Source organism: Nelumbo nucifera, chromosome 1 (assembly GCF_055504915.1).
Source record: "Nelumbo nucifera cultivar China Antique chromosome 1, China Antique-T2T, whole genome shotgun sequence".
NCBI classification, from domain to species: domain Eukaryota; kingdom Viridiplantae; phylum Streptophyta; class Magnoliopsida; order Proteales; family Nelumbonaceae; genus Nelumbo; species Nelumbo nucifera.
This window is the reverse complement of record NC_142649.1, coordinates 139,994,157-140,010,560: the sequence shown is the minus strand read 5'-3', so window position 1 is coordinate 140,010,560 and position 16,404 is coordinate 139,994,157. Positions and strand designations below refer to the sequence as shown.

At 36.1% G+C, this 16,404-nt stretch overlaps 1 protein-coding gene and 1 non-coding gene across 2 annotated transcripts; one reads left to right on the top strand and one right to left on the bottom strand.

Moving 5' to 3' along the window:
• The first annotated feature begins 4,012 nt into the window (after positions 1 to 4,012).
• TRNAS-AGA (transfer RNA serine (anticodon AGA)) lies at positions 4,013 to 4,094 on the top strand. Its single transcript has one exon. It is a non-coding gene; the product is annotated as a tRNA-Ser (tRNA).
• A 4,754-nt stretch (positions 4,095 to 8,848) lies between these two features.
• Positions 8,849 to 10,050, bottom strand: LOC104585732 (uncharacterized). Its single transcript, XM_010242701.3, has 2 exons — positions 9,515 to 10,050; positions 8,849 to 9,051 (listed from the first exon to the last, which is right to left on the bottom strand). The coding sequence occupies exons 1-2, from the start codon at positions 9,978 to 9,980 to the stop codon at positions 8,984 to 8,986; spliced, it is 534 nt and encodes a 177-aa protein (XP_010241003.1). The 5' UTR covers positions 9,981 to 10,050; the 3' UTR covers positions 8,849 to 8,983.
• Positions 10,051 to 16,404: the final 6,354 nt, after the last annotated feature.

Sequence of the window (16,404 nt, the reverse complement as noted above, 5' to 3'; positions counted from 1 at the left end):
TTATTTTGAAAATTTGAAGAAGAATAAAGGGTAAAATAGTCTTTTTTATCTTTTTGTTAACAGAATATTAAGTGGTACTAACGGTAAAGAAAGTATTAGTCAATTGTCAGAAACAGTAAAAGTAGTGTTAGTCAATTTTCAAACAATAAGGGTATACTTAGTCAATTAGCTAAACTACAAGGGTAGCTTAAGAAATTTACTCAATTTAAAATAAATATCCTTTCAATTGGATTAACAATAATTTTTATTCAATGTTTATTTAAACTAGAGAATCTTCTTAGGTAGGTAGATTCCTAACATTGTCACTTGCAGCTTAGGAGTTCTTGATCCCAACCCGGCTTTAATATACTTTGTACCGCCCTAATAAAAAATACGCTATTTTTTATTATATATGAAAATTTTATAGGAGCCAGTCTTGACAACGCCTATCTCCTGAAAATATTAAAATTTAAAAAAAAAAAACTTAATATTTCATGTATCAAAACAAGGCTGATACTGAAGAAAATAAAAAGGAAGGCTTATACATTATAATACACGGTACCTCTATACATGAGGAAATTTTGAAACTTTATAAATAATTCACCCGGTTTTGCCTTGTATCTGTAATTAGCACTTTTAAGGCTGAGTTTGAAAACAGTATAAATGTAAATATGTAGAGTGCAAAACCTTATATTTTGTATGTATTTATGTGGTACATATTTACGTTTGTACTCAATCCAGACGGATTGAAATCTGCTTTTCATATAGTGTATCTCACACCAATCTCACAGCCACATCACACGTCACACCTTGTGTTGAGAACATCTTCCATAAATAATAAATTCAAATACAGGAAATGTTCACGCAAAAACATATTGTGAGGTCAAATGTTCCTACTTGCCCCGGCTCAGTGTGAAGAACAGATCCGGACTCAACCCAGACCACCAAAATACTTGCCCCGGCTCAGACTCGGTGAATGTTTGGAAGGAAAAATGTGAATTTCTACTTTGCTCTCTGACTTGGGAAGAACGCATTATAGAGCTATGGCTATGTGAAAGGAACATGAAAAAGAAAATAAAGATAAAAAAAAAGCAGCTGGTCATGTTGACTGGTGAGTATAACAATCAACAATCAACAAAGAAAAAGAACTTTTAACTTTCCGTCCAAAATCGAGTAATAGTCATCCTCCATATACCATAACCATTAATTGTTGATTGGGAATCAAAACGTGTCATCTTCATATTAAACCCCTTTAAGAAGTTCAATTACTGATATGCCCTCAACTCACAAGGGCAGTACAGTCTTTTTAATATATCCTTCATTTGAACCCTAATACCCTATAGCATCAACCCAGTCTCCTTCCCACTCCACCCAGTTGTGAGTCGTGCGAAGGATAATGTTAAATGACAACTTTTCTCCTTCCACTCCCCAGCTGTATTTGCAAAAAATTGCAATGCCAGCCGCGTCGATGCTCGATGGTTTGAAAGAAACATTGTTTTCTTTTCTTTCTTTTCAAACACAAACACCGTATAAAAATCAAGTTGTTAGTTGTAGCTCACTTTCCTCGCCTTTCGAGTCATAGAGTAACTACAAGGTGTTGTTCGACTATACATACACCTTACCTGATCATTCATCTTCTGCATCACTTATCAAAATCCAAACCCTTGAAGAAGTGGTGGTCCACAGAGTTGGCTAATCGAGAACAGTATTTGTCTTGTTATCATGTATTGATGTGGGTAGGAGGCACGCTATCTGATTTACCGACGTATTGGAAAATCGAAAACCCAGTTGTATGTATTTGTCAGTTTGTAACAAGAGACAGGTGTCCAGTTTCTAGTTTCTACCTGGCCGGAACGGATCCCGCTCTCTCTACAGAGAAACTCTTCCCCGCATTAATTAACAGAGAGGCCCGAACCCCAACAAACGGAACCTTCTCTTTGGCTTCAAGTTTCAACGGCACAAGTCCGCGTCCTCTTTCTCAACTAATTACTTTAGTGTGAAAACTGCGCCCATACGGATCCTAGGTCTAGCTAGTCTCCTAGCTCCCTTGTATAAATATCGCAACACTTGCTCTTCTCTGCGATTCCTGCAATCCAGCGTAGGGGGAGTTCTAGTTGTAGCGTCCGAGAAGCAGCAGCAGCAGTGGAATTATAACCAATAGCCTCTCTATCAAGCCAACTATACCTCTCTGTTAACATTCACAACAACAGAGCATCTGGTGATGTCTCGATTTCTTCTGGTTTGCTTTGTAATGACTGAGCTCTTAATGGTCTTGGCAATGGCTCACGAGAACCAACACTTGGAAAGCAGAGCACCAGAGGCTGAGACAGAGGTCGAGCACCAAAAGAGTGTTGTTGGTTCTTCGGACCCACCTGTTTCGAGTGCCGCAGCACCATCATCAGAGGATGAGGGAGAGTCGACGGAGGTCGCAGAAGCGCCGGGGATTAGACGAATGGGGAAGCATCATTCGTCCGGAGGATCGGCCGCGGGTGGAGGTGTGATCATTGGAGGGATTGCCACCGCCATCTTTGCTGTTGTTTTTGCCTACATACGGGTTACCAGAAGAAGAAATGCAGATGTCAAGTCTTGAGTTTCTCCAATTCATATCAAACAGGGAAGTGAAAATAGATACTATGGAGAGTTCTTAGGATGAACAGGCCATCAATTTTGATTCTTTTTTTTCTTTTTTTCCATATTCTTTTATTAGACGTGAATAATAAAAAGAAAGAGGAAGTAGCGTTATTCGTCAAGCTGGGTTCAGCGCTTGTCTTGATCTTGTAAAAAGCAGGAAACAGTAGCAAATAAAAAAAAAAGAATATATATCGATTTAGAGGACAGGAAGCATATATCTTTGATTCACACTTCGATCTTCGCTTACTTATTTTCTCATCATCTCTTTGTTAATTATTCTGGAAGTAATTCCGTTTCCTTTTTCCTTTTCTTTCTTCCTTTTAAAGAAGGGATGAAGGGAAGAGTATTCGCTGGAAGCCTTCTATTCCTTTGTAATGGGATCGGTTTGAAATTGGCCAGTCTTTCAGATGTAAGTTTGGACTACCTATTTGATTTATTGTCTGGTTTCATGAATTGGTACTTTTAACTGCAATTCACAGGATTAAGCCTGAGATTGCGGAGTGAATGAATGAGAATGACACCGATTAACAAGTCGTGGGAAGTGCTTTTATTACTTCCGACCACCAAATACCAAACAGACCCTCGATTGCTGGTAAGGCTGCAACTTGGGCCGGGTTGGCCCTGAAATTTATAAGTCCGATTTTATTTCGGGTTGGGTTAGGGTTGATCCCTTGATCCAACCCAAATCCGACTCGGGTTGGGTTATGATATCAATTTGTTTATATGCATGATAATTGTATAGTCCTTACTATATACTATCATTAATTTCTTTTAAGATAATCATTCACTTAATCCTAATTGGAAATATTAAAACTTAATAACATTTTTTTATGTTTTTTTGAATATTTTATTCTTTATCTCCTCTTTGTTGTTTGCCACCCATAGCTTATTGCCCATAAAAGATCTATTATAAGCTATAACTCATAATAAATTATAATCATTTCAAACACTATTTTTTGAATTTTGTACTTAAAGAACCAATAAAAACATCAACAAATAAATACTAATAAAACATAAGATTAATATATGTAGTGAAAGTTGAGTTAAGATATGAAATTAAGAAGTTCTACAAGATTTTAAAGAATGGGAAGAAGGTTGAGTTGGGCTTAACCCGAGCCCAACCCAACTCAAAATTGACTTCGAACTGGGTTGGATAGGTCGGGTTGAGTTAAGGTTAGGATTGGGGTTTAGAACTTAGGGTTAGGCTAGGTTTGGCCTCAACCTGGCCTAACCCGGCCTGCTTTGCAATCCTAATTGCTGGATTACCTTTCTAAATTATGCAGATCACAAAATTCGAGCAGCAGATCTGTAACAGAATTCGAGCAGCAGATCTGTAACAGAATTTTGGTTCTTTCCAAGGTTATTTTAGATAGAAATGATAAACTTTTAATTCAACAGTTGGGTGGGCGTGCCGGAGTGGTTATCGGGCATGACTAGAAATCATGTGGGCTTTGCCCGCGCAGGTTCGAATCCTGCCGCCCACGCCATTTGTTCCCCTAAAACTTAAAAGCACATTTTAATTTTGAGGATCATCTATTCAATAAAAAATCTAGCCAGGGGCAAGTGGGCGACTAGTCTCAAGACGCAATAATTTTCTCCTTAGCAAACTTGAAATTACTTTCCTCCCCAACCAACTCATTAAAAGAACGGCCACGAAAATTCATAATCTTCAGCCCGAGCGGAGGGGCCCTGCTTCTCGGGGGTTGGAATGGAACATTTTACTTGTTGATTTGGTCTCTGGTAAAAAATGGTTGAATCTGTTAACGATTCATTAATTTGAGTGGTCGAATTGTTGATTTGTTCAATAATTTTTTACTATTTTATATTTTTTTAATTGAGAATCATCTAAGCAATTAATTCCGTTTTATCTTAATCTTCGTCCTTGATAAAAAATTGTTGAATTGGTCAACGACCCATTAATCGAGGTGGTCGAACCATTGATCCATTGAATGGTATTTCGTCGTTTTCTTAATTTTTCAATTTTTGTTGTCAGAACGGGCCATCCATTTGAACCAAACAATTGAACCTTCCACCCGAAAACCGGTGGCCAGAACGGTTCTGTCTTCAGGTCGTATGAGTCACACGCTTGAATGACATAACATGTATAGTACTGTTTAATGGACCTCACACACTCAATTTTTTGCCTGTAATTTTCTTTTTGTCAGAACGGGTCGTCTGTTTTTTTATTTTTTTATTTGGGAACCGTCTAGGCAACCAGTTCCATTTTACCCCAACCCTAGTCCCTAGCCAAAAACCATTGAATCAGTCAACAACCCATTGACCCGAGTGGTCGAATCGTTAACCCGTTGACCCATTCAATGGTTTTTGGCCTTTTTTTATTTTTTTTTAATTTTTGTTGTTAGAACAGGCCGTTTGTTTGAGCCGGACAGTCGAACCGTTAACCCAAAAATCGGTGGCAAAAACGGTTCCATTTTTGGGTCGTATGAGTCACATGCTCGAATGACATAACATGTATGATACTACTTAATGGACCTCACACACTCAATTTTTTGCCTGCAATTTTTATTATCAAAATGGGTGGTCCGTTCGAATCGGATAATCAAACCGTCGACCCGAAAACCTGTGGCTAGAACGGTTCCGTAATTTTTTGCTTGTAATATTTTATTGTCAGAACGGGTTGTCCGTTCAAACCGAATGTCGAACCGTCGACCCAAAAATCGGTGGCCAAAACGATTCCGTTTTCGGGTTGTATGAGTCATACGCTCAAATGACATAACACGTATGATACTACTTAATGGACCTCACAAACTCAATTTTTTGCCTATAATTTTTGTTGTCAGAACAGACCGTCCGTTCGAACCGGATGATTGAACCATCGACCCAAAAACCGGTGACCAAAACGGTTTCGTAATTTTTTGCTTGTAATTTTTGTTGTCAGAATGGACCATCCGTTCGAACCGTCGATTGTCAGAACGTTATTAACAACATTTATCAATAATAGTAAGTAATTATATTATTTAATTAAATAATCATTAATGATAGTTTTAATAATATTATTTAGTTATTTTTAATATAACAGTAAATATTAAATTTATGAATAGGATTTATTAACAATATTCATTAAATTAATAATTACCAAAATTAAATAAAATGAACGCTATTTATCAGTAATAGTTAGTAATTATAATATTTTATTAAATAATCAATAACAATACTTTTAATAACATTTTTAATATAACAATAATTACTAAATTTATTAACAGTATTTATTAATAAAAATATTTATAATTTTAATTTAAAGTAAAATTAAAGTAAATATCTATTTACTAACAATATTTATAATAACAGTAATTATTAATTATAGTCACTAATTTTATATTTATTAAATTACTGCAATAATCAGTAATTTATTAACAGCATTTTTTAATAACAGTATTTATAATTTTAAAGTAAATATCTAGTTATTAACAATATTTATAATAACAGTAATTATTAATTATAATCACTAATTATATATTTATGGGAAATTGTCAAAAACTCACCATGAGTTTTCAGCATTTCTCTTAAACTCACCACAACTTTTCAAAATGTCTAAAACTCACCATGTCACTAACTTGACATTAAAGAGACTAACAACCATTAATATATTACCATTTTAACCTTCATAGAAAATATAAAATATATACATATATTTTAGTATTTAGATATGATAAAAAGGAAAAAGTTCAAAAAAATATTTTCAAATATAAAATATATAAAAACACAGAAATTGCTAAAAATATAAAAATTATAGAAATTGAACACAAAATAAAAAATTATTTTCAAATTATAAAAACTATAGAAATTGAAAAACAAAATCAGAAAATAAAAATTGTAGAAAAAACACCAAAAATTATAGAAAAACACAGAAATTGCAAATAAACAGGAAATTTTATAGATTGTAGAAAATAGAAAAATGTAAAAAAAAACTGAAATTATAAAAACATTAGAAATTATAACAAAAAACTAAAATGTAAAAATGAAAAAATACCCTTTTCCTCTAACTCGCCATTCAAGGGTGATTTGGTCATAAAAATTGTTATTTATGCTGATGTGATCACCTCAGTTAAGAAAACATTAACGGTGTATCAACGGAATGTGAGTTTTGAAAAATAAAAACTTAATGACATAGTGAGCTTTAGACGTTTTGAAAAGTTGTGGTGAGTTTAAAAGAAATGCTAAAAACTCATGGTGAGTTTAAGACAATTTCCCTATACTTATTAAATTACTGTAGTAATCAGTAACTACTATTATTTTTTATGGCAGTAATTACTGGGTTGCTTTCAAGTGGGAATCTACTCGCAGGAATAGATTCTATTTTCTGCACGGAGAGAGAACCCCTATCCTATATATATATAAAAGATACGGCCTACCTAGTGAAAGACCCGAACTCTTTCTGCTACAATATGATAAGAGAAACAAAACTGAAAGAGAAGCCTCCTGTCGTGTCTAAAACTCTAAATTAGACCATTTCTTGAATTACCTTCCTAGGAGAAATACAGGAACATAACTTTATTAGCCAGCTGAATTTTCCTATTTCAGCCGTTCAGGCTATCAACAAACAACAATGACCTTCGAATTCTAAGGAGATTACTTTCTATCGCTGCCCATGTTTTCTGCCACTAAGATGAGAATGACAACTTTACCAATGAAAGAGTTCTGGCTGCTGGGGGTTTTCCCGATATATATTGATTGAGCTATGTATCTGATGGCAGCATTGCCTGATTTTGTCACATCTTCAATTTCATCACCCCATTACCAACAATTCTTTCCGGGTCCATCCCACATGAAATCCCTGCCAATTGAGCTATGTAACAGATCCTCCAAAGCCCAAAGGCCCCAAACTTGAAAAACTGGAATTGAAAGGGAGATGGACTACAATTTAGCACGAGGTATGTTGGTACACGACATTATTCTATCATCATGCGCGGATCAGGACTGGTTTGGGCCTAGGTTTTGTTACCAAGGCCTTGAGCCCGTGTCTTTACTGTAGGCCTAGTTATACCCTAGCTGGGTTGGGCGAGAGATATAAATATACGGAATAGTCTTAGTCCCCAATGTATATGATTACGATCAATGCTTCTCTACGGCATGGTTTCCAATGGCCACCATAGTCAACCTTTGTAAACCCGAAAGGCGAAAATCAGCTCACCATGCCACTTAAGGTTGTGTTTGGTTTGACAGAATATAAGAGAGAAACATAAAATTGAGAAAAGTTATCAAGGAGTTTCGCAATTTTTTTTGGTTGACAACTTTACTAAAACGTCTTGTTTCTCTTATTTTCTGTCAAACCAAACGCAACGTTAGGTACTTTATAATGTAGGACCATTTGATTCTCACTGATCATTTTGATAGGGTAGCTATCAAAAAGATACAGAATTGTAGATGAAGAAAGCTCCTAATCTTTTTCTCAGGGACAATACAGGTGGACGATTGTTTGAGTGCGTGTCTCAAGTCATCCTTTGCCTTGTTAAGCGGCAAGGGCCAAATACAAGTCTCTAGTCATGCAGCAGATGCAGTGCTGCGCCTATAGCATTGCACAACACTATTATCATAAAATTGGGGATTGCACCACATTCATTTCCTATACAGCCACTTTATGCAACTCCCACATACACGGTGGGAGTGTGGGACGCATGAAAAAAAAAGGTGCGTGGGCCAATGACCATGTATGTAAGCCGGGCGGAGTATTCAAGAGTTGCATGAACTCGTTGTAGGCCTTGAGGTAATGTCAAAGATATTTTAATATAAGTAGGCCCATTGGACGTGTCTGTTTCTGTGACCAACTCCTAAGTCCTAATATCACACAAGTATCGTTTCTAATCATGATTAAAAGCTAATTATCCCCCACAAGGAAACCGTGACCACACCGTCCAACCCTTCCCGTTGTAATTAACGGCTACCTTTCTAAGTTGAAACAGAATTATGCGAAATCCTCGGGCCTTGGCTATGGATAATAGTTAAGTAATTAGACTTAACGATAATAATTCCGTCTTAACAAGTCGATAAACATAATAAGAGACAAAGCAATCAGCCAATGCGAGATTCCTTATCCACCTCCTTTAATCGTCTAGATTCTAGAAGGAGAGTACGTGGAACAGACTGTTGACGAGAGAATGAGTCAGAAAACCTTCCTAATACGTCAATTTCGCTCCAGCTCAGTTGTCTAATTGATTAAAATCCGGTTAGTTAAAACCAATTAGATTGATTATACGGATAAGTAGATAAACACAAAAAATAAAAATAAAAAAAACCTCCATTAAAATCTTTTGTTCCGATCTTTACATCTTAATCACATCTACCCACAGTTACTCTCGATTAAAAATAATAAAAAATAAGAGAATATAAATAAAAATAAAAGAACAGTAAGATCTCAAAGGATTTGTGGTTTCATCTCCACTCCAAATCCCTTTTCCTTTCTCTCATCCTCCTGCCAACCGCCTGCAATGCCACAACCACAACCAATTTTTTATCTTTGGTTAAATTCGGAAGGGAACGACATTAAACAGAATACTGTACTAAAAATGGAAATGTTAATTTATCAGAATCAATTTTTGGTTAACCTGGGAATACCACTAACTGGGATACCCATAAATGGCAATTAATTTCGACCCACAGAAATATTCCGAAGAAAGAAAATCAGAATTCAAGTTCAGTGGGAGCAGAAGCAAAAGTCATCAAAGACAGATATCGACTAATCGGTTTCTAATAAGCAGCAATAAATGCAATTCATCTTTCACGGTTAAAACACAAAAGAAAAATTCTAAATCGGAATCTGAAAACGGTTGCATCCCCGCGAAAACTAATTGCAGGAAAAAACTCAAATCAATTGAATTGAAACGGGTGTGACGATCAAATGAGAAACATGGTTATGGGTTGGGGATCAGTGGGAAATACAAAGAACCTGATCCAAGACTCAGAGTGCCTTGAGCTTCCGGCTTGCATTCTGGAGGATCTTCGAAGAGGGAAAGTGAGAGCTGCTTATGAGCGACTCCAATGTCGAACAAGATGACACCCGATGATGGGTCGTCGAGTATGATGTCTTTGACAGGTAACCACAGGAAGAGTTCTTCCTGGGAGAGACCCTCAAGTCCTGTAAGCTCGCCATAACTGAGATTACCCTTTACAACGCTGTCGAAATAGACTCTACTCTCGAATTTCGTCAAACAAGGGCGATCGAGGAAGACTTCCAGGCGGCCATGATCGTCGAGAGTGTACGATTTCACAGCCTTGGGAAGGAGGCCTACGGGCAATCCTCTGCTCTTAAGGAGATCGTGAATCGAATCGGCTTGCACCCGATGAAGATCGAGGATCAAAATCCCTAACAATCCTAGAAGAACCAATACGGAGCGACTCTGTGGTACCGCCATAGCCTTCCAATGGCGAGGAATGAAGACACAATGGCCGAGGGAGAGGGAGGATGACAAAGAGGTTTTAATGGGGCTTAAAAGAATTATGGTAGGAGACACGGAGGGCGAATGTGTAAACTCAATCAGAGGGGGTCTGTCTCGTTAAATTTACTAGAATACCCTTGCATCCCACGAGTCTAAGATTCTAATTTTGAACCCTTTTTCCGGATTAAAGAAAAGTAGTTCAATCCTGTGGTTTGTTCAACTGCCACGTGTCATTGACGGTGCCCTTAAAATGCCAAAACTCTACATAGTAAATACGCGATGATGAGGTGAGTTGCGATTCCGATTCGTAAATCAGATTATTGGACGGCGTCACGGCGGATAAGATTTTTTTTTTTTTTTAGTAACTAAGAATTAGGCAGGCCAAATGTTATTTGATGTTGCCGATTCATGCAGAGGTTTGTAGATGGGCCAATTGATAAGGCATCTATCCAACATGTCAAGACGCAATGAATGGTGATCCCCATCCTTTATGAATGGGACACACTGCTAATGATATTATAGCCTCCACGAAAATTGATTAGAAAGCTAAAATTACAAAAAAAAATAAACGTACGGCTTTAATCCCTTATGAGTTATGACGACTAATAATATTTTGGTATACTCTTCAAGCTATTTTTCCTTATTTCTAAAATTATTCCCATTTTGTGTTCCTTCAACTTTTTTACCGGTTAAGAAGAAAAAGTTTAAAAATGAATATTTATTTTATTGTTTCCTTTCTGATTTTCAATGAAACCTAGTTTTTAGAAATGAAAATCCTAACAGGTTTCTGGTACCGTACCATAGTCATTTATTGAAGGCATTTTACTGTGTCAGGGCCAGCTAGGCATTTTGCTCTCTTCCCTCACTTTCTTCTTTTTGTTTGAGTTCATCCTTTTTACTTACGTGGCATGCCACAAGGGCACCTAGTTGCACCAAATAAACAAGTGAAAATTATAGTCACAATTTTTTATTTGTTTTGCAAAACCTCCACCTATAATACATATATCCTCCTCTTGTTTTTGTTTTAAATTTCCCTACTTGTTACTGATTTAAAGTAGGGAAATCAATAATTTATCGAAATATACAGGCAACCTGGAATTATTTAACAAATTGCATGGTGTAGCCATTATATGAGAAAATAACAATAATACCAAGAAAAAATCTATGCTAATGGATACTGATCAATCAAATCCCCCGTGAATTTTGACAAATACCACTTGATTTATGAAACCATAACCAAACCTTAATATCAAATATCACCCAAATGAATAGATAATTAATTGAAAATACAAATATAAAGATAAAAAAAATAAAAGGTAAAATAATATATATATATATATATATATATATATATATATATATTGGCATTGTAAAATGTACAAAAACAAGGAAATGCACGGCAAAAATCTTCTTCATCTTAGAAGAGATTCTTCAAAACAATGAAAAGTGTAAAGATTGGATGTGAAAGACATTTTAGAAATAGTTCGGTAGAGGTTGAACACAGAGGACCTATGAACAGAAATAGTTTCCACCGGAGAACATTTTTCACAAAGATTTTTGTCACATATACTTCTGTGTTTATAAGTGAAAGTTTACAAGTCCCTGTATCAGTAATTTTCCCAATTATAAATGGTAGGATTGTGGAGAAAAGGACCATGGCCCACCTTATGATGTTGATTAGCAAGGATAAAGTGATGGAGGGGCATTTTAGCCATTGCATGTCACTCAAGAGGAAACAGTAAAATTGTTGATTCAAAGGGGCTTCCTTTTCTTTCCTTGCCTCAAATTATTTCAATTATGGTAGTGGACCAAATTGCAAATTGCAAAATTTGCATACTTTTTGTTTGATAAGATTGTATGCACCACAAGTTGCAACACTCCAACTCCATTTACATCTTTTTTAGAGGTAAATCTTGTATAGGGTAAAAATTGAATCAAAATTTTACTCAGCATTAAGAGGAAGGAAATATAACAAAGAAAATAGATTGATTGTTTTACTCCTGTCATTTCTCTTCTTATCGAAGCATCTACTATCTACCGGACTACCATTGTCGACGACCATTGGCAAATATTCACTAGTGGAGGCTGTCAATGGCTATGAATGTCAATGGGGTAGGTTAATTGGTAAACCGCCCTATTCCACCACCCTATTCCTATTGGAACTGGTAGGGATGGCAATTTTCCCATCCCGGACGGGGACCCAACATCCTTGATTCCATCGGGTCAGAGATAGGATTATTTTGAAAGGACAGGGATGGGGATTGGGATTAATAAGACCCTAATTGGGGTCAAGGTCGGGGAAGGGGATTGAGGTTCTCGCCCCGCCTTGACTTCGATATTATATATATATATATATATATATATATATATATATATATTAAATGTTATTTATATTAGATATATATTATTATATTATTATATTATTTATTATATATATCAAAACATATTTAAAGTATTATTTATAATTTAAATTTTTTATTTATTTTAAACAAATTTATTTTTCAAAAAAAATTTGTCATCTAAAAAAATTTGGAAATTAGGATCCGTTTGAGGCACCTATCATGGAGGACAAATTTTACCCTCAACGGAAATCAGAGATATGATAAAGGTTAATTTCAGAATCAAGATCGAAAATGGGAAATATGATCCCCACTCCGTTGCCATTCCTAATAACGAGTTTGATATGAATTTTCGTCACAATAGGGCTGGGCTCCTGTTGAGAAATGCAATGTCAATTTGTTCTTATTTTGGGTTGAGCTATAAGTCATTTCTAGATTGCAACACCATAAGCACCTGAAGTGTTTTATGTAGATATGATTTATTTGTTCTGTCTTTTGATTCTCTATTATTGTAAGTATTAAATTTTTATTTATATTTTTCATCTTTTCATATCTCTCCACCTTGCCCTGCTTACATTACATGCCACCATTGTTTCTATATTCATACTTCATAGAGCAGGGTGGGGTGTTTGGTTTCAGGTTCAGGTTTGGTTGAATCCATGTCAAACCTGACCCGGTTGACATTATTGCGCTTGGAAAAGCTTTTCATCCCCTCACTCTATTTTGCATTTTTTACTCCAAACAAAGAAAAATTTAAGGTGCATTTTATGGGAATTGTTGCCATATAACTCAAGCATGAATGAAATTTTGAGGGTTTTACATGCTATAAAAAATTTATACAATTGGACTCAACAAAGAAAGCTTATTTGGGATTGGTACTTGATTCTTGTCCAATTAACTCTCATCCTCCGCATCGTGGCCAGAAAGGACTTTATTATCTTTTCATAATACTGAAATGGCTATTGGATATGGGCCTAAAAACTATTATTTCATATTGGTTTGAAGGAAAAAGTAGGAAAAGTAAGGAGAAAAATAGGAAAATCAATACAAAATTTATAAAGGTTTTTCTACATTACTTTTCTTTTCTTACTTTTTCGTTCAAACTAAACACAGCAAATGAATCTGTGACTGGCTCAAATAAAAACAATTCCTATTTCCAATCCAATACGAGGTTTTGCAGTTTGGCACAAGCAAGGACGTAAGAGAGATGGATGGGGAATTGTGTTAGTGATAGAAAGAAAAGTGGAAAAAACTAGAAAAGTGGAAAATTCGAACGGAAACTATGAAGTTAGTATATTTGCAGTTGTGAGTAGGGGAGCTGGGAAGAAAGAGGGACAGCAGCAAAGCAAAGCAAGGGTATTGGTGTTCATCAATTCAATTGTCCCCTTTTCCCTCTGTGCCACAGCAAGCATGCTGCATGCTGCATGCTGCATGGAATCTTTTGTGCACACAAAATCAAGATTCCCTGTAGCAATTTAATCAGGGCCCCCTCCATGCACCCCACCCGTGAAGAGAAAACCCTTTTATATTATGTCAGATTGGAATCTAGTTATCATCCATGATCCATCTCCTGCCACCCTGCCTTGTATTGTCTGTCTGTCATATATCCCATCTCACCACCAATCGAACAGGCCTTGCACTGCGAACATCTCCTTATTTTTGTAATGATTTTGTACCGACTGAATCCGATTTCGATTCTGAGGGTGAAGCAAGGGTTCTTTTTTCCTCTTTTCTATTGTGGTGGGCAACAATTAACAAACAACAGTAGTCTTAGTATGTGATTTTCTTTTTTGTTATTTCACAATTAACACTATTGACGAGGCTGTTTTGGTCTTTATACAAATCTTTCTTTCTTTTTAATTTTTAGCAGTGCTATAATGAAGACGGAGACGCTCTCATCGTAACAGCCATGAGATGCCCTCTTCAGTCTTCACTAATAGCCATCCATCCCATGGACCTCCACTGCACAAGGATCAATGCAATTTAAATGATTCAGAAATTACATGGCTGCTGAACTGTTTGATGATGGGCCCAGATCCTGAGAAATGGAGATCAGAGGGTGAGCATCTCATTATGGTTATGGTGAGTGCACCTTCAATTCAATTTTAAGCATGTTTATTAAAACTTAAAAGCAAGGTTTTTATAGTTAAATCAGACAACGAACCGTTCAGGGGTTCGGTTTTTGGTCGAATGGTCTAATCGTTCAAAATGAATGAACAGTCCATTCTGATAAAAAATTAAAAAATTAAAAAGAAAATAATCAAAAATCATTGAACTGTTCTAATGGTTTTATTACCCGGATCTCAATGGTTTACTGATTAAATCAATGGTTTTTTACCAAAATGACAATTTTAGAGTAAAATGATGACCAATTCCTAATTTTTCCTATCTTGACTGTCTGGTCCGATCCGATTTTGAAAACCATACTTAAAAAAAGGTGTATGGTTCTGTATCATTTATTTATATCAACTCTCTTCCCTTATTAAAACGCTACGCTAGCGACATTCTGGGTTGCCATATTTAGACTTTTTTTTTTTCTGTATTTTGATGAGAGATGGAGATGTTGGAGTTTGAGCTCGAGGGACTGGTGAGCTCAGGAGCCATGAATTGAAACCTTTTTCCAGGAATCCGATGGGGTTGATGGCAAATGTCAAGACAAAGTCAGAATTTTTCTTTTGTTTTTATTTTCTTTTGGGGAGACCTGATCAACGCTACGATCAGTGCGGAAGAGGCGCAGAGATGGCGGGCGAGTGGGACAGGACAGATAGCGGAGACCGGAGAGCGTTGGATTGGACCACCGGTACACTAAAAAGGGTTTGGATTTTGGAATGAAATAAATGGTTTTTGTGTGGTTTCAACTTTCAAATAGGACTAGCTGACAGCTTGATGGTAGGGTTCCCATTGTTGCTTTCTGGCAATAAGCATCAGCTTTGCCTCAAAAGAAAGCTTGAGACTTCACAAGTGAGCAAGGTTGAGATGGTGAGAGAGAAGTGTAGACCCGGGTGTAAACAGTTGATTTATTCATTCCCATTAGGCCTTTATTATAATTAAAGTAAAGACGAAAACTATTTATAAGATAATTAAATAATTACAAGATTAAAAAGGGTAGATAATTAATTAATTAATATGAGCATAAATTTAAATTATTGATGATTGGCTAGGCTGGCTAAGTGGCTATTCTATTTTCTGAGTTTAGCACTATCTTTTATTATTATTATTTTTTATATAAAATTAAAAAACTTCACCTTACTATACTACATGTGAACCATTATTAGTGGTTAAAAAATGGTTCAACATTAATAATTGTAATAATATAACAGAGATAATGGTGAACAATCTCATTAAGTAGTCCATGACCATGAGCTATCATTAGCATAAGGACACAATAATGCTCCATGGCCTATTACTGTCAAAAAACCTTGTACTACTACCAACTACACACACACACACAATGTCATTCTGGAATTCATAACATGATTTACAATTCCAATCGATTAGGGTATATTGCCATATCTTCTCTACTGTAGGTAGCCTCCAGTGCCAGATCAGAGTTTAGTTACTGAACAACTTAAAAGTAATAATGCCGTGTATATATAAAATCGTTTATTATTGCTTAAAATAGAATCTATTCTGTGGTACTGATATCAGTATCATTGTTATCAATTCAAAGCAGTTGCTCACTCTACTCTCCTTGAATTCTGTTTTGCCAGTCCAGTCCAGAACACTCCATCATGATGCTACATACAACTTATTGGTTGTTTCGGTAGACTTAGAAGCTTTTGGTTTGTGATTTGTTGTTGCAGCTTGCAGGAGATGGGTTTCCTAGGACCCACCTCAACAGCCTTTTCCAAGCTGGCATCTCAAGTTAACAATGGGCTGGCTCCTAACTGAGTTGAGAGTTGAAACCGCACCCACACACCCAAACAAAAACCACCCTAGATCATGGTAGCTTGGTAGCCTGGTAGGTAGGCCCTCTCTTGCAGGGTTTTTCTTAGTAGAAGAAAGCCAAGAAAATTTGCCTACCTGGCATTGTCCTTTTTCCATCTGGGCTTCAGGCTGGC

What these genes read in the sequence shown, in the direction of transcription:
- LOC104585732 (XM_010242701.3), bottom strand. Translation starts at nt 9,980, where the DNA reads ATGGCGGTACCACAGAGTCGCTCCGTATTGGTTCTTCTAGGATTGTTA. An exon ending in CACTCTGAGTCTTGGATCAG is followed by an intron (nt 9,052 to 9,514) that starts GTTCTTTGTATT and finishes GTGGCATTGCAG; the next exon opens with GCGGTTGGCAGGAGGATGAG.